The following is a 21,411-nucleotide window of genomic DNA, read 5'->3' on the forward strand; positions in this document are numbered from 1 at the left end:
GATACTGACAATGACGGCGAGCAAATCGCCTGTGGCAATTGGTGGCAATGGTAGGAAGCGTGAAGACTGGTAAGTTGACTTCGTTGGCAGGTGGGCCACCCGTGTGTTGACGAGCGGGAAGGAATGATATGTTATGGATCAAATTTGTTTTTTTTAATATAAAAAACTAAATATGATATTATATTTATTTTAAAAACAAGCGTGTTGGATTTGAAGATGCTCAAGCAAACGATGAGGACATGACTCAATCCTTATCCTTTTTTTTAAAAAAAAAAACTTTATTCATTTGATTATCTTTTTTAAACACTTTAATACAAAATAGTGTCGTGCAATTAAATGATCTGAATAAAAATGATATCTCTTGCAAAAAATTAACATTTAATTCCATCGAAGTCACATCACCTTTAAAACTCCTCTTTCCCTCCCTTAATGTTTCAGTCAATCCTCCCTAAGAAGCATCGTTTCACATCGCTGTCTCAGTGCTTGAGTTGAACCAATGCTGCTTAAGTCCTCATAAATATGACTCTCTGTTTCTTAAGCTCAAAAAAAAAATAAAAAAAAGTTGTTTAATATTTTATAAATCTTGATTTAAAGATGTAAATTAAATTTATATATTTTTTCCCTTCCTTTTTCTTCTCTTTTTAACAATTTAATTGGCATAATTCAACTGTCGCTGTAACTAAGCCCATTAATGGCCCATTGGCATGGCAACAAGGATTAGGGTTTTTTCGTGTTTTTTTTTTTTATTTGTGTATAAAGCGCAGCGGCGGTAGGAGTCGGCGAGCTCGTATTTTTCGTTAGGGTTTTTGTAAGATCAACCCTCTCGCCTCTGAAAAAAATGGTAAGCCTTTTGATCTCTTCTACCTTCTTACAGTTCCTGGTTCCTCGATCCTTTCGGATTCTTCATGTATCTGCCTATCGTTTGTTTGTTATTTTGTCTGTCTCTGAGGTGCTTGTGACTTTAGTTTGTGTATGTAAGATTGGTAATCTCATTTGAAGTTTGTTTCTTGAGGGGTTTAAGACTTTTGATTTATTATCATGAGATAACTGCGTTGGGTAAAATTTGATTTTGGAGTAGGATGGAGGTGATTGATTGAAAATGTAGCTTTGATGGTATTGTTTGATTGTATTTGAGAAGTTTTCTTTGCTGCGGATCTCTTGATCTGTCTGCCTCGGCAGTGGTTGTGTGTTAAAATGCTCATGACAGTAGCAGTTCAAATTATATTGGTTGTTTTAACATGGATTAGAGAAAGCTGGTGTGAAGAAATGTATACAGTAAGAGGAAAGTTTTTTTATTGTTTAGTCCGATTAAAATAAAATGAAAACTTGATCCAAATTTCACAAGCCTCTGGTGAATGAAGATTCAGCAAAAAACTGAAATTATCGCTAAGGTGGAAAGATATATACCTCCAATTGCTAGATGATCTCTAAGAGCATCCACAGTGGGAGCTCTGATCATCTAAGAGCATCCACAGTGGGAGCTCCTTTGGTCCTCCCACTGCGGATGTGGCAGTACGGAAGAACCTCCCTCCCATAGTGGGAGGGTGCTAATTCCCTATTTGGCAAGGAGCTAATTCCATACAGATGGAGCCGCTCCTTCACCATTTTTTTTTTATTTTTTTAATTAAAATAAGTTTTTTTAATTTAAATATAATATTAGAGATGTTTTTTTAATTAGGAAAGAAATATATATGGTTTTGAGGTTTAAAAAATATGGGATCATGAAGTTTCATGTTAGCAATTTATAAATTTAAATTTTATAAAAATTTAATGGTGTATAATGTAAAATATGGAGGAGAAATGGGAATTATATATAGTGAAAAGTGTGGGACCCATGAAGGAGTTGTTGAGAGGTTTTTTGATAGTGGAAAGAGGTATAAGGTTTTTTACTTTTGATGTGGCGTAGACGTGGCAACGAAGGAACTCTCAATGGGCTCTAACCGCTGTGGATGCCCTAACATAAATTAAGCCTGAATAATATGATATTAGATCGAATGCAATAAAATGAGTGGTGTTTTACCACATTTTTAGTTAGCTATCATCCACCCTTGTGTGTTTTTCTACTTTACTCCTCCCTGTTTTCAACATTTCTAGTATGAATTTCTCCATTGTTTGAACGGGCTGTATGTTGAGAGTTGGTTTAGTTCTTTCTCCTTGTAGTCATTTGGTAACTTCTTTTTTCAAATTGAATGTAGACTAAGCGAACGAAGAAGGCTGGAATTGTTGGCAAATATGGTACATTACACTTTGAATATCATCTTGTTTTTTTCCTCTGCTAAAGCGACTGGTCATATGTGCATATCATCCTAATTCTCATTACGCTCTTTTTCAGGTACCAGATATGGTGCTAGTTTGCGTAAACAAATCAAGAAGATGGAGGTTTCACAGCATGCAAAGTATTTCTGTGAGTTCTGTGGAAAGGTACTATACATTGGTAAACATGTAGTCTGATACACAAATTAAATTGGAAATGATTGTATAGGTTATGATCTACTATTGTTTACACCTAATTATTTGTATACTTACTCTTATTTATATGCTTATTAAGAGCTTAGGTGGAAAGTCTCCAAAACAAACTACAATCAATATTTTTATTTAAAATATTTATTTATTATAATATTTAGTTCCTTATTTTTTTTCTTCTCAAAAAATTATTAAAATAACTTTCCTCATTCCTTCTCTCCAAAAAAACAATGGGAAAGTAAGTCTTACGTATTTCTTTCCCTGCAACATTACATGTGGGAATTGCTCGATCATTATTATTTTTGATAATAATTCTTTACTTTCCAGATTCTTTCAATCTCAGGAAACATTAGGTAAGTTATTGGACATTAAGTTCGTGTAATATATTGGGCACCTCATGTTTCTGTGATGGATAATTAAGGCAAAACTTCATTTCTCCCTCTGGAGTTTACTCTACTTCTCAAAATGCTATCCACAATTTTAAAATAGTCAAATACCCTTCAATATTTACCCTACTTCTGTGATGTGGATGGCAGAAACATGCCCCAACCACTACTAACAGTATTGATGATTAGAGGGTGAAGTACAGAGTTTGAAAAAAAAATCACTTATTGACAAAGTGAGTTAGAAACAACTCAATTAACTTTTTGCATAATGTGTGGCTGGAGGCTCTATATATTGCGCATTTCATTGTATTGCATATCGGGCATTTCATTTTCTCTGTTCTATGCTTGATGCGCCTCCTCGCACAGTTTGCTGTGAAAAGAAAAGCGGTTGGAATTTGGGGTTGCAAAGATTGTGGGAAGGTCAAGGCTGGTGGTGCTTATACTTTGAAGTAAGTATTAGCGAGGCTTCCCATGTTAAGCTTGTCGACTCATCCTCTTTTGCCTTTATGTAATTTTGAACTCCTGGTTATGTTTACAGCACGGCCAGTGCTGTGACTGTGAGGAGCACCATCCGCCGACTGAGGGAGCAAACTGAATCGTAATGCACGACATGTAGTTTCGACTTGTAAAAGCTATTGAGGCAGGTTTGCCTGTTGCTTAGCTATGAAATTTGAGTGTTAGATTTGAGAATGGATGCTTGAAATCTGAGGGTTTGTTTTTGTTTGATTATTGTAGGCTTATCTTTTGTGGGAAATTTTAAATCTCATCTGTTGAATCATTATATTTGCATGATCTAGAACCTGGCAAATGAGCCCTCAGTTTAGTTTGAGCGTGGTTAGAGTTGCCTGAGCTTGGAATGAAAAACATCCTTCAAATTGAAGGAAATTTATATAATTGTACATGTGTGGGCCTGCCAAAGTAGGGGTGTCAATTCGGGTAGGTCGGATTGGGTTGGGTTATGTTATTTTTTTTTTAATTCAACTTGAATTTGATCCGAATTCGAGTTCAACTCAAAACACCTAAATCCGAATTTGAACTTGAACCCAATCAATCTGAACTTGATCCATATAATTCGAAAATCCGATTTAAAATGATTTTTTGGATTATTTTTCATATAATTTTTTATTTTTATTTCAATATTTCATCATTATCATACAAATATGATATTAATATATATAAAAATATCTAAATTTTTAAAATAAAAATTAATTTAATTCTAAAAAAAATCACAAAACTTTATATTCAAGTCAACTCAAGTTAATCCGAACCTGACTCAATTTGAAAATTTTTAACTCTTCAACCCGATCCGAATTTGAAAATTTCCAACTTGAACTTAATTTTTTTCGGGTCGACTCGGGTTGGGTCGTCAGATCGGATTCATTTTTTACACCCCTAGTCAAAGAATCAAAAATAAATTGATTCATAAAAAAAACCTTTAGAAGAAGATGAGTTTTTGTTATTTGATTCAAAAATTAAATACATATTTATCATTAAATATGTTTTTTTCTTTGAAGAATATAAAACATTTGAAATTTAATTGATCTTTTTTAGGTGAAAATTTTTAAAATATAAATATTTAACAAATGGATCAGATGGCAAACACATTTTATTGATATATGTGGGTATTATATCTTTATGTCCTAGTTGTTCAGGATTCATTCTAATAATTTTGGGAGGTGGGCAATACTTCTCTTAGTCTGTCTGACGGATGCATCTGGAAATGTGAATGATATTTTGCTGGCAATTGACCTTTGCAGTCTTGGTCGTTGATGTTGAATGAGTACTCTGCTCGTGACGGTAGAGACTCGTGGGATTTTTTTGGCTCAAGGTTACTCGGTCCACGCCCATCCCATTTTAAGTTTTCCATCAACTTCAATGTCGGTGTCTATCTACTTAATTATTAATTAAAAAGAGGAGCAATCGGGTCTCATTCTCCGACTAACTCAGTAAATTGCCTTTGGTTTAAATACAACGTGTGATAGTTAGGGGTTATATTTTTAAAGACTAAACTGATTTAAATTTTTAATGCATATTATGATTCGTCAATTATATTATAATCATGATTTTTTTTTAATTTAAATTTAGTGATTCTTAAAATTGATTATTTGGAATTGATGTTGAAATGGTAATAGCTATTTTTACTTGGGAAAGATGACTTATAATTAAAAATTAAATAAATAAATAAAAGTAAAGGAATCACGTGAAATGTCAAATGATCCATTCACTTCATCCTCGAACAAGGTATAGCCATAGGATATTTTCCTAGTATTTTATGAATTAATGGATGATCACTTCTAAAATTAATCGGCATAAATTTGATACCTAATGTCTTACCCATTTCACATATTCAACATTTATAATTTAAAAAACACATAACACATTCTTTTTATACCTTCCTTAATTCGGTAGGTTCAAATTTTCTCTATTTATTCCAAAATTCTCTATTCTTAATTTATTTACATTTCCTATTATAGAAATAAGGGTAATGAATGCGTTAAAAAGACTTAGATGATTATATTGATTTTGATTTCAAACGAAATTAATTGATAGACCTAAAATATTATGAAACACTTCAAATTAAAATTAATATACTTCTGAAAGCTTTCATCCTCATACCCAAATTCAACAACATAAATTTAGAGTGGTAAATTTTTAAACTTATATAGACTTGATAAAATTTATTACAAGCACATTATAATACCTAGAATAAAACTATTCAGGAATCAACACCACCAATGAAATTTTAGAATTCTCCTAATTCAAACGTTTAAATGATATAAGTCAATCAACTAATTTGATCCGAAACTGATTGGACTTAAGATATTCTCAATTATTTCAAACTAAAATTAATTTACTTTTGTAAGTCTTTTTAATCTATCTAAGTGTCCTCAGTATATCTCCTAAATCAATTTGATAAAGTAAATTGAGATTAGTAAAATTTTAAAACGGGTTAAGAAAAATTTAAATGTAAAAAGCTGACAAGTAATACGTATTTTTCAAATTATGAAAATTAGATGTTACTAAACTTCCCTACATGATAATTTTTTTTTTAAATAGTCACCTTGAGAATAAGTTCTACATGTAATTTTTTACAAAATCAATTAGCATAATTACCCTAAAAATTTTAGTACAAATTAATTGATTACATATTTGGATTTTTGTAGGGTTTTAATTTCAGAATGTCTTCCTAAAACTTAACAACTTTTTAAAAAATGTTTTAAAAAATCTTATTAGTGTAGAATACCATATAACATTTCCAATTTTAATATTAAAATATTTCAATCTTATAAATGGATATTTTTATAGCAAAATAAAAAAAAATTAGAGGGAAAGTTTCTTTTTCAATAATATCTTAAGATATTTACAAAATTCTATTAAATACTAAAATTATTTTCGTAGTTTACATAAAAAAAATCATAATGTTTAATTGGTGTGGAAGAAAAGTAGAAGTATTGTTAATCTTAGATTTTATAATATCAGCATTAATCAATAATAAAAAAAAAATCATAGATTCTTGGTCCTAAAGAAGACACATTAAGCCCTAGTCCTTGAATTCCACAGCGTGTAAATAACAAACAACAACTACACAGGGAGACTAATTGAATGTAAACTCGAAGAAAAATCAACCAGAAAGAAAAATTAAACATTGATGAGATAAAGAAATGAATTGCTAAAAAAATTCTCATCTCCTTAGAATGACTCATTGCTTTGCAAACTAAAACCATAAACCTGAGATGATGCAGATGCTGCGTTTTTTCACAAAATGAGAGCCAAGCCTAAAATATTTACCAAGCTGTTTGAACGACAATAAAACTAGCATCCAGCAGTATTTACATAAATTATTTACTTGTCGGACAAGTTAGAACATCAATGCATAGAGTTGATACTGTCTAATTTATCTACAGGACGAGGTTTAAACTAGATGATGCATTATGGCAAAATTATTTAGCAGCTCAATGTTACCTGAAGCCGAGTTCATAACCTTAGTGTAGTGTTTGCTCTTTTGCTCATCCCATCTTCGACCTTCTGGGCCAGAAATTCATCACAATCAGCTCCTTTAACAGTGAATTCCATAAGGAGGTCCTCAAATAGTTTCTTCAGAGATGCCTTGAATGTAGCTGAGCAACTCTTATCACCCTCATCAACATCCTGCACGCCTTCACCGACAACGCATCCAACTTGAGCACCATCCATGTAAGCTTTGCATGAGACTAGGATGGTTCGACCCCGGTTACGGAAATGTCCAGCCACAAAGTCACCAAAATGCTGTAAACAAAATGTTAATGGTCAAGTGTGAAAGAAGAACATGAGCATCCCCACAAATATACAAATAAATGTTAAGCTTTCAAAATCACCATGAATAAACAATCGCAATGATTATTATAGATAATCATCATTAAGCCAGTCAACCCCACCTAGTGGGATAAGGCTTGGTTGTTGTTGTATCATCATTAAGCCATGTTTGCTTCAACTATTTGAGATGGGTTGATCATTAAGCACAGGCATTTATAAATAGCAACAACTTTCTGCCATTTTCATCCAGGTTTGGCACCAATGTTGATAGTTTTATGGAAAATAAAAGTAAACAAGTAAAAGCTACGAAAACAACATGAAACTTACCATTGGTGGCTTCCGTAGCGAGTATAGCATTGTCGTGCAGGAAAAGAGAAAAGTATCTTCATTATAAGCGAGGGACTTCTGCTCCCCATACTGTGTATTAGCTGTTGGTGCATATCCTGGCTCATTAAAGTATGGCTTTGCATTTAGAACTAGAGCCTGAATAGAAACCAACACCTGCAGCATTGTTGAATTTGATGGATTCCACCTTTCACATCCTGTGCCAGACCAGGTATTCAGAAGGCTAAGACAAACCTTCCCACAATCATATAAGTTTGGGTTGAGTCTGAGCCCACCAGAGTGATAATGAACAATCTAAATAAGGAGAATTCTAGTTAATTTGGGTAACCTTGTGAGAGAAACATTGTTTCATAGAAATAGAGTGAGAAATGTTTCATACAGGAGGTACTTGTGGATATTGAGGAGGAAAGTATACGTCAAAGAAGAATAGACCATCGTGATAAGGAGTTCCTGCTGCTCCAATAATAACAGACCTCAGAATGTCCATCCTATCTTCATATACTCGAACATATATTGTTTCTGCTCAGGATATGAAAAGAAAGAAAGAAGAAAGACAATGTCAGATCCAAGAAGCATGGAAAAAAGAAACGACATGATGAACCTAACTACCAAATATTCTAGTTTAATTCTCTGGAAATCAAATAAGACCAGCTTACAAGTCAACATCTAAAGGCATTTGATAATATTGATACAACCAGGATACGATATTGAACTTGAAATATCTGAGTAACATGGAATAAATAATGCAAGAATTTGATAGCCACAATTTTGTAGTTTGTTTTCACAAGATAAAGCACATCGAAATCTGTCACCTAATAGAAAAGTAATATTTTGGGTATCTGAATCGAGATATGCAGAATTCTGCCAAATGCAGATGTAGATCTACTAACTGTAGTTACATATGAAATTTAAAAGTCATTTGGGTTCATAGAAGTCAATACAATTGCATAGACGATTAGATATTTCAACTTATTTATCTTTTTTTTCACTAGATCAGAAAATTAAGGAAACTTTATTTACATCTAAAATTCTAGTGTTTCCAACCTATTTGATTATAAACTGTTAATGAAGCCTAATAACTAAATAAAAGCATTTTGAAAGGAAAAAAAACGAACTCTTCATATGCAGTAGACTTATAAAAGCATTTGATACAATCAGAAAATTTAGTGTTAAACAATTGTAATAAACAAAAGAGTATATAATGTCGGAATTCAACATATCTAAATTAAATACCTAAAATATAATTAGAAACTCAGTATGATCAGAACATGGGATGATCTTACCAGGTAAATCTTTCTCTAGAACCTTCCACTCATGCTGAATCCTTTTTGCCCAATCTTTTGAAGGCTGTTAATAAAAAGTGATTAGGAAATGTATTTATAATTTATACAACCAAAAATTGAATCTCATAACAAGTGAGAAAGTGAGAATATATAGGGATCCGGATAGAGATGGGGTAAGGCGGGATAGAATCTCATTCCCAGTCCATGTCACATGTGGGACACAAGTGAACAGGGTGCAATGGTTACACAGTAAAATCTTGCTTCTCATCCTTACTTGCTTTTTTGTGCAAGCTAGGACTGAGGTAAAGATGGGGAAACACATGCATGCAGATACATAAATCCATATTGTATCACACCTACATTACGAGGTGGGCCTACAACCCCGACCATGATGGATTAGATGTGATCCCTCAAATGATTAAATATATAAATCCACCTGATTCAACTAGAGTAAAACAATGCATAGTGGGGCATCATTCATGGCCACATCCCCGCCCTACTTCCAGGTTATACTTCCATATCTAATCTACATCATGTATTGGGTCATATAACCCTCACCATTGTGGGTAGATGCGGGTTACCATATCAATGGTAATTATCATCCCTAAGAGTGATGGTACTTACATTAATTTTCATAACAGTCGGAACAGTTTTGAGAAGCTCAGGTCTGCTGAAATAATGATCTGAGTGTTCTCTAACAGTATCAAATTGCTTAAATGATTTGTAGTTCACATCAATCTCATCTTCAACAATGATCTTCTTGTTCTTTTTTGGCTCTTCAGCTGCAGGATTCTTAAACCAAGGTTCAGGTGCTTCAACTCCAGTTGGCAGGTCTATACCATCAAACTTAGCAGCCAAAACCAAATTGGAATCCATCACGCTCATGTCAGCACCATAATCATAATAATAATCACAATCATCTTCTTCATAATCATATTCATAATCATCAAGATAATAAAGATCCCCCTCAAAGCTTTGGCTGGAACCAATATTTGCACTTGAAATGGCAGGGTTAGCAGATAGTGGATCCTAGATTCAGATTAAAATAATAAGAAATGCTTTCATATTCCCATTAGGGCATGATAGAAAAAGAAAATCCATTCATTGAGCATTAGTACCTTTATTTGCTTTTGCCAGCTGTTATCATATCCGACAGGTTGTTTGTCCTTGTAGACGGAAGTGCTTTCACCAATTATCATAACACCATCAGTGTCATCCTCTCCATCAAGCTCAATTACCTCATGAGGAATAACCTTGAATGAAGAAAGGATAGCACATCAAATTTGGAATGTAGTTTGTGTAGCACATCAAATGAATGAATATGAGTTTGACAATATTCCACTGACAGAGAAGAATGATAAATAATAAGAATATATATAAAAAGAGAGAGAGAGAGAGTGAGATCAGTGACGAAAACTTAAATAGAAATCAACTTTATGCCGCTATTAATTGTCTGAATAATACATTACATTCACTATCCTGGAAAACAGGTACAACAAAATCTTGCCATGCAATATGCATGCCTCAAATGTTTCTTGTGTGACTGTTGGTCAAACTGAAAGGCCCCTCTTAAGCAATCAAAGGGACCTAAATGCCAAGAAAATCAGACATTCATACCACAACACACAACCAAAAAGTCATAATGATGAAGAATATCAAGGTATTATACAATGCGCACTAACAGAGTTTTCTCCCTGGAAATAGAAAGCAACAAATACATCTATGGCACAAATATAATATCAGGCCTCTTTTAGCCAAGCAAGTGAGTGTAACAGACACTAAAAACTACATAGTTTCATAGCAACAGCATGAAGCCCATTATCAGAGCTACATAAGGCATAATCACATGCAAAGGGATAGTTCCCTAGCGTCTAAATAATGTAAAAAAGCAATTGATAAAATTATCTCAGAAACCAAGTTCCATTCCCGAGATGAATAAAATTATTTGAGAACTTTAAGAAAAGTCCGGAATGGACCTAAAAACTGAGCAATATGGATCTTTTCACTCGTGAAATACCACATATCTTTCAAAACCACTGGCATACCTCCAAAGCGCACAATAGTATCGGAATCCTGCTTCATCAATAGATGAATCTAAGTCATACTTATAGTTACAGGATCAATTCAACCACGAAAAACTATAGTTACAAGATCAATTCAACCACGAAAAACACTAGGAATCACGCACATGATAAGAAGAAATTTTCATCCAAAACCACGACCACTAGGGTTTTAGTTTAGCGAAGCAGAGCCAAACGCTACACCGTGATAAGAAGATATAGATATCTACAAAGAAAGGCATCAAATCGACTATCAGCGCATCAAGATCGGATTGTTCCACAACCCGTGAAAACTCGCTGAAGCGACAGTTCAAAACTACGCGAAATTAAACAAGATCAACACATTAAACTTCGGCTCCAAAAGCAGAAGAGCGAGTAGGAAAATCCCGCACCAGATTCCGCTCCCGCTTCGATTGGCCGGCGGTCCAGGCCGCTGACTGCGAGAGTTCAACGATATCCGGGTCCTGGTTCGCTGAGCTGCCTGCGAGGAGGCCAAGCCTATAACGAAATCAACAAATCGTGAACAGACAGGAAAAAGAGGGCGATCAAAAGGGGGGAGCAACGAGGAAGGAAGGCTCACTCGGGATCGATGCAGACAGGAGGGTGCGACGGCAGCGGCTGTTCCATGGAGTCCAATGCCGATGGCGACGATGAGGAGCGATCCAACAAGTGCTCCCGCGATCGGCGAAGCGGAGGAGGAGATCGAAGCGACAAAAGGGATCGGAGATCGAAGCGACGACAATTCACAGGGTTTAATGGGTCGAGGAAACATGACGACGTAGTTGAGGAGCCGCGGGGAGGCAAATTGGCGTAGTTGAGGATCTTATCCAAGTACCGTAATCGATGCAATTTAGTCGGACAGGATTTGCTATTTTGCTTCGATTGTAGAGTGGCATATGCCAGCTGCGTGCGATGGGGAATTTGAATAATGACGATAAAATTATCTGTGTAGAGGATCGTCACGAGGCAGAGCACCTTTTTCCTTCCGCGTTTCGGCGAACTCTTTGCGCGGTTAACAACAATCTTAGTGCTATGCTTCTGCTATTTCCCCGTCTATTTTTGTTCTTAAAACGTTGCCTTGCTTACTTCGAAGGGGAAAAACAATATCTAGCCTAGTAAACACACGTCGACAATCTCCGAGTTATATGGGAATAATTTAACTTTAAAATTAAAAGTATATATGATGATGTCTGTAAGTCGAGACGATGGATGTTGGGATGTGATGCTCCTGTTGATCGTGTGTAGACTCCAATCGAAGGGACATGCAACCACAACTATGTCAGTGTCGAGCCAGGTAAGAGATCCCGGTGTTGGCCTTCCGACGTTCAAATCAATTGTCTGCTGTATGGAAGCAATGGAGCAAAGGAACAGTGTAACAACAGTAATGTGTGCGTACCTCCGACGAAGCTTAGACTCTCTTTATATATAGCCCCTATAACGCACATGCACACCTCTCAAGATGTGCACGATTCTCGAAGTTTTTCCTAAAAAGATGTATGAGTAAAATGTCTCTGACACAATATCTTAATGAGTCGAGCATATCTCTGAAATGATAGTGAAAACTTCTGACATACGATCTTATGTCTCCACCAGCCGTCGACCATGCTACCTGTCAGCGGTGCATGCTCCCAAAAAAATAATATCCAGCTAGTAGTGTCTTTTACTGGGCCAAGCGGGATAGTCACTCGGCTCAGGTTCTCACTCTCTGCTCGGATGAGTGTACTATTTGGCCGAGCGGGAAGACCGCTCGACCAGTGCTCCTATCGTCTTGGTCCATGAGCCACTTATCTAGACAAGCGGGAAAGTCGCTCGGCCACCCTTCTATTTCTGTGTAGCTCGGTCGTAAATCCGCTTCATTCTTATAGCTCTATATAAAGACGAACGAGGAAAACGCTCGGCATGCCCTTGTAGATACCTAGTCCTTCTGAGTGTCGGAAGCTCGGAACTCCGCCAAGGTGTTATGATGTCAGATCAGGTCTTCATTATCCCAATCGGGCGAGCGGAGTGGCCAGTGATATAGGGATGTTTAACCACCTTGACTCTGAACTCTACCATGGCACTGACCTTCCGAGGGGTGGGTCTCTCCTTATCATCGCATCACACATGTCTTTCCCTCAAGTCTAGTCAAAGGAAGCTGCAAGTCCAACTGACTGGATAAAAAATTATCTCTGGAGATTGGTCGCCAGATCGGCATCAGTATTGGTTGGGCTCCGATCGGCCTTCCGGAGAATGTCAATCGACCTTGGGGCTGATCCCTGAGGTCGTCCGGGGCTAGGAGTGTTTGTATCTGGATTTTTCCTTCGGTGTCCTTAAGCGAGTACATTCAACGTTGACGTCACCCAGATTTTTCGGAATTTGTGCAAATCCCCTCCATTAAGGTCGAGCCTGCTCCCATGCCTGTTAATGGCGTCCATTAAATGTTAACCCGTGGGAATGCGCCACGTGTCGTCACACGCTCGAATCGACAGGCACTGATGTGACGCCTGACAGTTTAAATTCTACGGTCGGATCTGCATCTTGGTTTCCGCACCCTAGATCGGACGGTCCCGATCAGCCAAGCTCAAAATTTATAAACTTCGCAGCGCTGACTTCCTCTCTACGATTGGGTCTTCATCGAGTGCTGCCGTCGACTTGTATCTATGCGATCCTCCGGTGACCTCCAGTGCTCCTTCTCCGACAACTTCCTTCTCCTTCCCCATAAGCTTTCCTCCTTATCTTGCTCATCCTCGATTCTCGCCCTTTTTCTTCGTTCCTAGTGACCCTCCCGTGGTCTTTTTGTACTTTTCAATCGCATTTCTTCCGCTATTTCCGCTTTCTTTTGTAATGGCCAGCTCTTCTCAGTCGCCGGACCCCTCTCCTGGATTCTGGTACACCACCATGGAGACTAGGTTCGATGCGGGTGACGCTGAGAGCCTCAAGAATGTTTTTTAGATTCCCCCTGATCATGAGATCATTTTAGCTTCCTCATCCGATCAGCCAAATGAACCGCCGACAGGCACCATCTGTCTGTTCAGGGACCAATTTGTGGTCGGTCTACGCTTCCCTATCCAGCCCTTCATTGTTGAAGTCTGTAATTATTTCCGCGTTCCCCTTTCGCAACTTGTGTAGAATTCCTTTCGCCTTCTATGCGGCGTTATTATGTTGTTTCGGCTGCACGACATCCCTCTGACTTCTCGAGCTTTCCACTACTTCTGTTACCCCAAACAGCCCGAACTGAGGACCTTTCTATTTCAGTCTCGGATCGGGCTGGTGTTTTTTTCACAAAATGTCAATTCCCAATAAACATTGGAAGAAATATTTTTTTTATACGCCTCCCTGAACGACCGAGCTTCCGGACACACTGGCAGGTCGGCCTACCACCTCAACCCGATCTGAAAAAATACAAGAGTCGCTCGGACTACCTCCATGCAGCTTGTATGCTAGCTAATCAGAAATATCATATTCATAAGTTATTGCTGGAGGGTGTATTATATATCTTTGGCCTGAGTCTGATTCGAGCCAGGCTCCCGACCAACCTAAGTAATAGAGCTACTTTACTTGCTTTCTTTAATTCTAACTAATTTTTCTTACTTTGTTGCAGCCGAAGTCATGTTGCGAACCTGTCTATCCGGCCAGACAAAGCTCAAGGACGCAGCAATCAATGCAGCTGCTGCAGAACTTGCGAGCCGCGACCTCCAGCCGGTCAACTCTTGAGAAGACCCGCAAGGCGGGGATGGGGTAACCCCCGTCGTGACGAGCGGGGGAGCAGCCAGCCGAACCGCCATCGTGGAAGAGGTTGGCCGACCACTTGCTCCACCTAAGTCACACCACCCCGCTCAAACTGAGGGCTCCGGTTCATCGGGCGAACCCCTCATTAGGCACAAGAGGCGCCGAGCAGACACTCCATCCTGCTCCGTTACCTCTGTCGTGGGGGTCATCGAGCGGGTTGAGACTTCTACCCCAGCACCAATTCCAAAAATTGAGACAGCGCCATCCGACCGGACACCCTCCCTCGTCGAGCCGTCGTAGGGCGCTGTCACCGCATCGCCTATGGCCTTCTTGCCGCCTCCCACACAACCACCAAGGGTTATAAGGTATGGCATTCGTCCAGCGACCGCATCCCGTGCCTCCGGTCGGGCATCATCGGCTCACTCTGCCCCGAGTGATAGGTGGTCAATTACCGCGATCCTCCATCTGCCAACGGAGGACTATAGCGAGTCGAGCGCCCAGTTCAAGACCCCTAAACATTAGATCCTTATCAGGGGTCCACTCGTCGACATCTGGGAAGAGGCAAGAGCCCGCGTGGCGGTGATGCCTCCGGGCACGCTTGCCAATAGTCACACTCAAATGGCCACCGAGTAAGTATTTTAATCGTAAATTCATGGGTTACCTCCATTCGGCTCTAACCTTTTTTCGCTTGTCCACAGTACTGGGTGAAGAGTCTGGTCATGTGCCACAAGCTCACATTTCTAGAGGATGAGTTCAAGAAACTCCAAGTCTCGAGCGGCCCATCCTCCTCCCAAGGGTCGTCAGCCGCTGAGGTCGATAAGTTGAAGGTCGACCTAGAGAAGACCACCAAGCTCCTTGAAGCCAAGTGGGTGAAAATCGCCGATCAGGAGGTGATGCTGAGCCGACTCAATAAACAAGTCAGCACCTTCGATAAGAAAATCGAGTCGGCCACAACAAGGAAGAACCGGGCCATTGCCGACTTAAAACAGAAGAACCAGGAGACCCGGGACCTTGCCTAGAAACTAAAAGAGGCTGAAGATTTTCTTGTGATTGAGCGGAGCAGTCGATTGAGCGGAGCACCTTCTTGTGATTGCTCGGAGGTTGACACTTGTCTTTTGGTAGCCTTTGCTGCTCCCGAAATGGTGTACGAAGGTCGTTCGGAAGTCCTTGAAGCTTCGTATTGATCCGTCCGACAACTTTCTGAACCAACATTGCGTCGATCTGGAGAGTGTGGTAAGGAAAACTCGGCATTTTACTTCATCTGTGTACTAGTGGAGTGTGGCTTCATTATCGAACCTATCCAAATGATCATCTGGATCGGTCGACCCGTTTTAGGACCCGATCGCCAATGGGGTGTAGTGCCTAGGAAGAGGATCTCTCAATATGTCTTCGAAGAACTGGCAGTTGATCCGCTCGTGAGATGTGTTGCCCCGAGGCGCCTTGCCCTTCCGTGCGTCCGTAACGGGCGCTTCGTCTGAAGAAGATCCCCGCTCTTGGTTGGCTTGGGCTATCTTCGAGGGTGTTTGGAATAGTGCTCGATGAAAAGGTATGGGCGTAGGTGGCGCCTCTCCCTGCGTGCCAGTTGGCAACCTATTCTGCCCCCAGATAGAGAGTTGCTCTGAGCTATCCTCCTGTGCTGCTCGGCCTCCTGCTGCGGGCGTTGCTTGTTGTGCTTGCCGATCGGCTAGCGCCTCCTGTTGTTGCTGCTCGACTATTTTCTGCGCTCGGGCTTGCATGAGCAGGTCGAGCTCTTCTTGGGTGAGCGTCACTGTGTGAAGTCGTCTAGCGTCTTCCATCTTCTCTGCTCGGATACAGGTTGTGTTTCCACAGACGACGCCAAATTTGATCATATCCGTAAGTCAAGGTGATGGATGCTGGGGATGCAGCGCTCCTATTGACCGTGTGTAGACTCCGATCGAAGGGACCTGCAACCACAACTACGTCAGTGCCGAGCTAGGAAAGGGATCCTTGGCGTTGGCCCTCCGACGCTTAAGTCAGTTACCGGTGGTATGGAAGCAATGGAGCAAAGGAACAGTGTAGCAACAGTAATGTGTGCGTACCTCCGGCAAAGCTTGGACCTCCTTTATGTAGAGCCCCTATAACGCACGTGAACACCTCCCAAGACGTGCATGCTTCTCGAAGTTTTCCCCTGAAAAGATGTATCAATAAAGTGTCCCTGACACAATACCTTAACAAGCCGAGCATATCTCTGAAGTGACATTGAAAGCTTCTGTTGTACGATTAGGGTTGTAAATGAACCAAGCGTTCGTGAACAAACTTGGTGTTCGGCTTGGTAAGAGCTTGTTTATGTTCATTCAATATACATAAGATTAATTAAACAAACAACCTTGAATGGCTCGTTAAGCTAAACAAACAAGCTTGAACACATATGTGTTCAACTCGTTAACGTTCGTGAACAACGTTCGTGAACAATGTTCGTGAACAATGTTCATGAACCATATTTATTAATAGAACTCTTTTCAATATGCTAAATAAACAATAAAATAAAAAAATAAATTTAAATTATCAATCTTAATAACTGATCCGATGGTAAGGACGGGGGACCCTCGTTGGCGGAAGGTCAACGACACGTGGAGGTCAAAGGTCAAGAAATTCAACCTTGAGACCCGACCGACCGGATTGAGAGGGTTGACCGGCATCGATCGACCGGAATGAGATGGCTGACCGGCCGGGAATCCCCCCAATCCGAATAAAAGACAACCCGACCAGGGGTCGGGTTTCCGACGCTCAAGGTAAAAAGGTTTCAGGGCCGAGCAGGCTGTCCTTTTTTGCCGGGGCACAAGGCAACAAAGAGGCAAGAGCAATCTCATCCGAGCATACGACCGAGGCAGAAGTGATATGTCCGCCGAGCGACCGAACCGCTCGGCCCTGGAACAGACAGGAAGCGCAAGAGGACAAAGGGGACAGGGGATAACATCATCCTCGAGACGTCTGCCGCCGACAGGTAGCAGAGTTGGCGGCCGAGCCGTACACAGGATCATACGGTGGAAGCTTCCACCGTCACATCCGGGATATGCTCGGACGATTGTGGAATGACGTCAGAGGTACTTTTCTGACATGGGCTCGTTAAGGTATGTTTGGGGAAGCGTGCACGCATCGAGAAGCGTACCCACGCCTCCCCGGGGTCCTATATAAGGACCCCCAGACGTCGATGAAGGTATGTGCAAATCTTCACTGTAGCCACAGTTACGCTGCCTCTCTCATTTCTCGTTGCCTGACTTGAGCGTCGGAGGGTCGTCGCCGGGAAACCCCTCCCGACTCGGCTTCTTTGCAGGTTCGCGGGAGATCTACACTAGGGCTGCAAACGAGTCAAGCCGCTCGTGAGCCGCTCGTGAGCCGCTCGTGAGCCGCTCGGTCAAAGCTTGGCCCGAGCTTGATTTTGACCGAGCTCGAGCCGAGCTCGAGCCGGCTCGTTTAGTATTCGAGCCGAGTTCGAGCTGTTATAATACTGGCTTGATGGCTTGTCGAGCTTTTTCGAGCCAAGCTATATGTATAATATATGTTTTTTATTTATTCATGTTTATTAATAAGTTTGGTGTCACATTAATACTGGGTCGTCACAGTATATTTTATCTATTCTATTAATAGCATATTAATGTAATTAATGGTAAATACTGGGTAAAACTGTAAATTTCAAAAATTTATTTTTAAAATCTAAATTCAATTCCTAAATTCTAATTCTAACTTCTAAGTTTGCTCAGCCCTAATTTCTCTCAACTCGTAACGCTCAACCGGCCCTCACCCTTCACCGCCACCATCTCAACCCTCACCCTTCGCCGCCGCCATCTCAACCATCGCCGCGACGCCGCCTACTCAGCAGTCACCATCGTTCCTACTCAGGAGTCGCCGCGCGTGCCTACTCAGGAGTCGCTGTCGTGCCTACTCAGAGTCTCAGCCGCACCCAACAAACCTCTCGCGTGCGTTTATTTTTTGGTGAGTTTTCGGAAAACACTGTGTTCTGTGCATTTCTTGCTTCTTCTTGTTTCTTATGCCATAAATGCACAAACTTGGTTGTTCAAAAGATTCACAGCCCCAATTTAAAAAACTAGGGTTGTAATAGTGGCTTCAAAGTGGCATCATTCATATTATAAGCTTTTGGCATGGTGATGTGGTAGACAAAGCTGTCATCATCAGGTAACTCGTTGACATCATGCTTGATGAATTTCACACTGACATGCTTGATGAATTCAGAACCACTAGTGCAGTCTCCAATTATATTATGCCGACTAATCCTCTTAGTTTTGTAGAATGGCAAATTTTTATCCTTAAACGATATATATCCCTCATGATCACTTACCTTCCGAAAGAGTCTAATTGGTTGTCCAGACTCCAGAAATGTAATTTGTTCCGATAGTCCAGAAATACAATTTGTTCTCCTTAAAGTTTAATTGGTTGTTATTTTTATTTTTTTTTAAATTCTAACAAATTCTATGCACTATAAATTACAAAAAACATATTGGCGTGAATCCTGCCTTTGTTTGTAGATTATCTTTCTCTTCTTATTATTGTTTGAGTTTTTTATAATTTATTTGGTAATTTTTCATCTCTTGATCAGTTATGTCTATGGAAGAGTCATCTATTCCACTTACCGTAAATAGTGTCATAGATGAAAGTAATGAGGTTAATCTTGAGATCAACAAGCAAATTGACACAGCTGGTCAAGAAACACAAGAAAATGCTGAAGAAAAAGAGGAAGAGGGCTTCCAAACAAAGAAAAGAAAAAAAATTTCAAAAGTATAGAATGATTTTGATACAGTGGATGGATCAAAGAAAGCAAAATGTAACATTGTCAATCTCTTTTTACATTGGGTAAATCAGGGGCCACATCAAGTCTTTTGAGACATAGATTAAATTGTGTGAAGAGAAAAATTAATTTGCGAGCAGCTGAACAACAAACAAAGTTGAGTTTTTTGCCCACTGATTCAGCTTCATCATCCATTCTTACTTTGCATTCTGGAAAATTTGACATGGAACAAATGAGGGAGGCAGCTGCTCATTGGATCATGATGCATGAACACCCATTCACCATTCTTGATGAAGAGAGGTTCAATTTAATGATGAGGCGTGGAATGCCGGAATGGCAAAAAATTAGCAGGACAACATGCAGAGCAGATTGTATGAAAATTTATGAGATTGAGAAAAAGAGGTTGAAGAAAAGTCTTGAGTGTGTTGATAAAATAAGTTTAACAACAGATTGTTGGAAGTCAAATACTCAAAAGATTGAATACATGGTTGTCACTGGGCATTGAATTGATTCTTGTTGGAATTTACAAAAGAGAGTTTTAAGTTTCATTAACATTCCACCACCAAGGGGAGGTCTTCAAATTTCCGATGCCATTTTCAAGTGTATGAAAGAGTGGGGCATTGAAAACAAGGTTTTTACTATTACAGTTGATAATGCTTCAAGTAACGATTTGGCTATTCGATATATGAAAGATACCATTCAAAGGTCCAGAACATTGGCATGTGAAGGAAATTTATTTCATGTTCGCTGTTGTGCACATATCTTGAACTTGTGCGTTCAAGATGGATTGAGGGAGATTGAAGGTATTATTGGTAATATAAAGGAAAGTGTAGAATATGTAAATCGTTCAGAGGCAAGACGTGTGCAATTTGCAGAGTGTGTGCAACAATTACAGTTGAAGGATAAAAAATTGATTCGTGATTGCAAAACCAGGTGGAACTCGACTTTTGAGATGTTAAGTTGTGCACTCAAGTTCAAAGAAGCTTTTAAGATGTTTAAAGAACGTGATCCCTTTTATGGTTGCTGCCCTCAAGAAGAAGAATGGGATAAAACTCAAAAGATTTGCTCACTGTTGGAGGCTTTTTGGACAGCCATACACATTATTTCAGGTAGCGAGTATCCTACTTCAAATTTATTTCTTCAAGAAGTTCAAAAAATAAAGTCAGCATTGGATATTTATGCACAACATGAAGATTTGTTTCTTAAGCAATTAGCTAGTAAAATGAAAAAAAAATTTGACAAATATTGGGGTGATTGTAATTTATTGATGGCTATAGCTGCTGTGTTAGATCCAACCAAAAAAATGCTTGCAGTTGAATTTTGTTTTCCTAAGCTTTATTCTGAATTGGATGCCTCTAAGCATATCTCAAAAGTTAAGGAGATAATTAATTCTCTTTATGAGGAGTATGTTGTTGAAGAAACTAATAAAGGAGTGTCTCATTTACATGAGTCTGAGAGTTTTGGTTCTTCAAGTGTTAGAAGAAGTCAACAAAATTCTGTGTATAATTGGGATGATTTTGATGAATATTGTGCAAAAGTTGAAACTTCAGAGACTAAGAAATCTGAATTGGTAGATTATCTTGAAAAGGGTCGTCTAAAGAAGAATGAGATTCCTAAAATTTTTTCATGTTTAGAATGGTGGAGGATGAATAGAATGCAGTATCCAATATTGTCAAAGATAGCAGCTGATATTTTAGCTATTCCAGTGAGTTCAGTGGCTTCAGAAGCAACATTTAGTGCAGGGACAAGAGTTATTGATTCTTATCGTTCATCTCTCTCTCCAGACACAGTGCAGACTCTACTGTGTGGGGGTGATTGGCTTCGACATATACATGGATTGAAAAAGAAGACTAAAGTAAGTTAAATTTCATTATTAGCTTTCTATGTTACATACTAATGAATTTAATCGCTTATTTATCTAATTTTTACTTTTTCAGAAAGCTAAAACTTATCAAGAAATTTTTCTTCCAGTATCTACCTCTTAAAGTAAGTAAGATTTCAGTTCTTTGTTTATCATGTTGTTTCTGGTGTAATTATTGTGGTATGATTGCTGCAGAAATTTGATATGGAATTTTGGAAACACATGTTAAACAAAGAAGAAGATATGG

At 39.2% G+C, this 21,411-nt stretch overlaps 3 protein-coding genes across 4 annotated transcripts; 2 read left to right on the top strand and 1 right to left on the bottom strand.

Moving 5' to 3' along the window:
* Positions 1-720: 720 nt before the first annotated feature.
* LOC121981233 (60S ribosomal protein L37a-1) lies at positions 721-3,627 on the top strand. Its single transcript, XM_042533656.1, has 5 exons — positions 721-841; positions 2,196-2,235; positions 2,333-2,421; positions 3,216-3,298; positions 3,388-3,627. The coding sequence occupies exons 1-5, from the start codon at positions 839-841 to the stop codon at positions 3,449-3,451; spliced, it is 279 nt and encodes a 92-aa protein (XP_042389590.1). The 5' UTR covers positions 721-838; the 3' UTR covers positions 3,452-3,627.
* A 3,004-nt stretch (positions 3,628-6,631) lies between these two features.
* On the bottom strand, positions 6,632-11,680 carry LOC121981234 (putative ubiquitin-conjugating enzyme E2 38). Of its 2 annotated transcripts, none has more exons than XM_042533658.1 (8): positions 11,411-11,680; positions 11,223-11,328; positions 9,889-10,023; positions 9,395-9,799; positions 8,771-8,834; positions 7,867-8,006; positions 7,470-7,781; positions 6,632-7,115 (listed from the first exon to the last, which is right to left on the bottom strand). In XM_042533658.1, exons 1-8 carry the CDS (start codon positions 11,455-11,457, stop codon positions 6,825-6,827), a joined length of 1,500 nt encoding a protein of 499 aa, XP_042389592.1. In that variant the 5' UTR covers positions 11,458-11,680; the 3' UTR covers positions 6,632-6,824. The 2 variants fall into 2 exon arrangements, with proteins under 2 accessions (XP_042389592.1, XP_042389593.1); XM_042533659.1 differs by having other exon boundaries at positions 11,223-11,311; positions 11,411-11,601.
* An 8,227-nt stretch (positions 11,681-19,907) lies between these two features.
* Positions 19,908-21,167, top strand: LOC121979846 (zinc finger BED domain-containing protein RICESLEEPER 2-like). Its single transcript, XM_042531834.1, has one exon. It carries the CDS (start codon positions 19,908-19,910, stop codon positions 21,165-21,167), a length of 1,260 nt encoding a protein of 419 aa, XP_042387768.1.
* The last annotated feature ends 244 nt before the right edge of the window (positions 21,168-21,411 follow it).

Source organism: Zingiber officinale, chromosome 5A (genome assembly GCF_018446385.1).
Source record: "Zingiber officinale cultivar Zhangliang chromosome 5A, Zo_v1.1, whole genome shotgun sequence".
Classification (NCBI taxonomy): domain Eukaryota; kingdom Viridiplantae; phylum Streptophyta; class Magnoliopsida; order Zingiberales; family Zingiberaceae; genus Zingiber; species Zingiber officinale.

Excerpts from the sequence above, each read along its gene's own strand:
- LOC121981233 (XM_042533656.1), top strand. Across the intron at positions 2,236-2,332 it reads TGGAATTGTTGGCAAATATG|GTACCAGATATGGTGCTAGT; the intron begins GTACATTACACT and ends GCTCTTTTTCAG. Across the intron at positions 2,422-3,215 it reads TCTGTGAGTTCTGTGGAAAG|TTTGCTGTGAAAAGAAAAGC; the intron begins GTACTATACATT and ends CTCCTCGCACAG.
- LOC121981234 (XM_042533658.1), bottom strand. The coding sequence starts at position 11,457 with ATGGAACAGCCGCTGCCGTCGCACCCTCCTGTCTGCATCGATCCCGA. Across the intron at positions 7,782-7,866 it reads AATATCCACAAGTACCTCCT|ATTGTTCATTATCACTCTGG; the intron begins GTATGAAACATT and ends CTCCTTATTTAG. Across the intron at positions 7,116-7,469 it reads CGCTACGGAAGCCACCAATG|CATTTTGGTGACTTTGTGGC; the intron begins GTAAGTTTCATG and ends TTTTGTTTACAG.
- LOC121979846 (XM_042531834.1), top strand. The coding sequence starts at position 19,908 with ATGAAAGAGTGGGGCATTGAAAACAAGGTTTTTACTATTACAGTTGAT.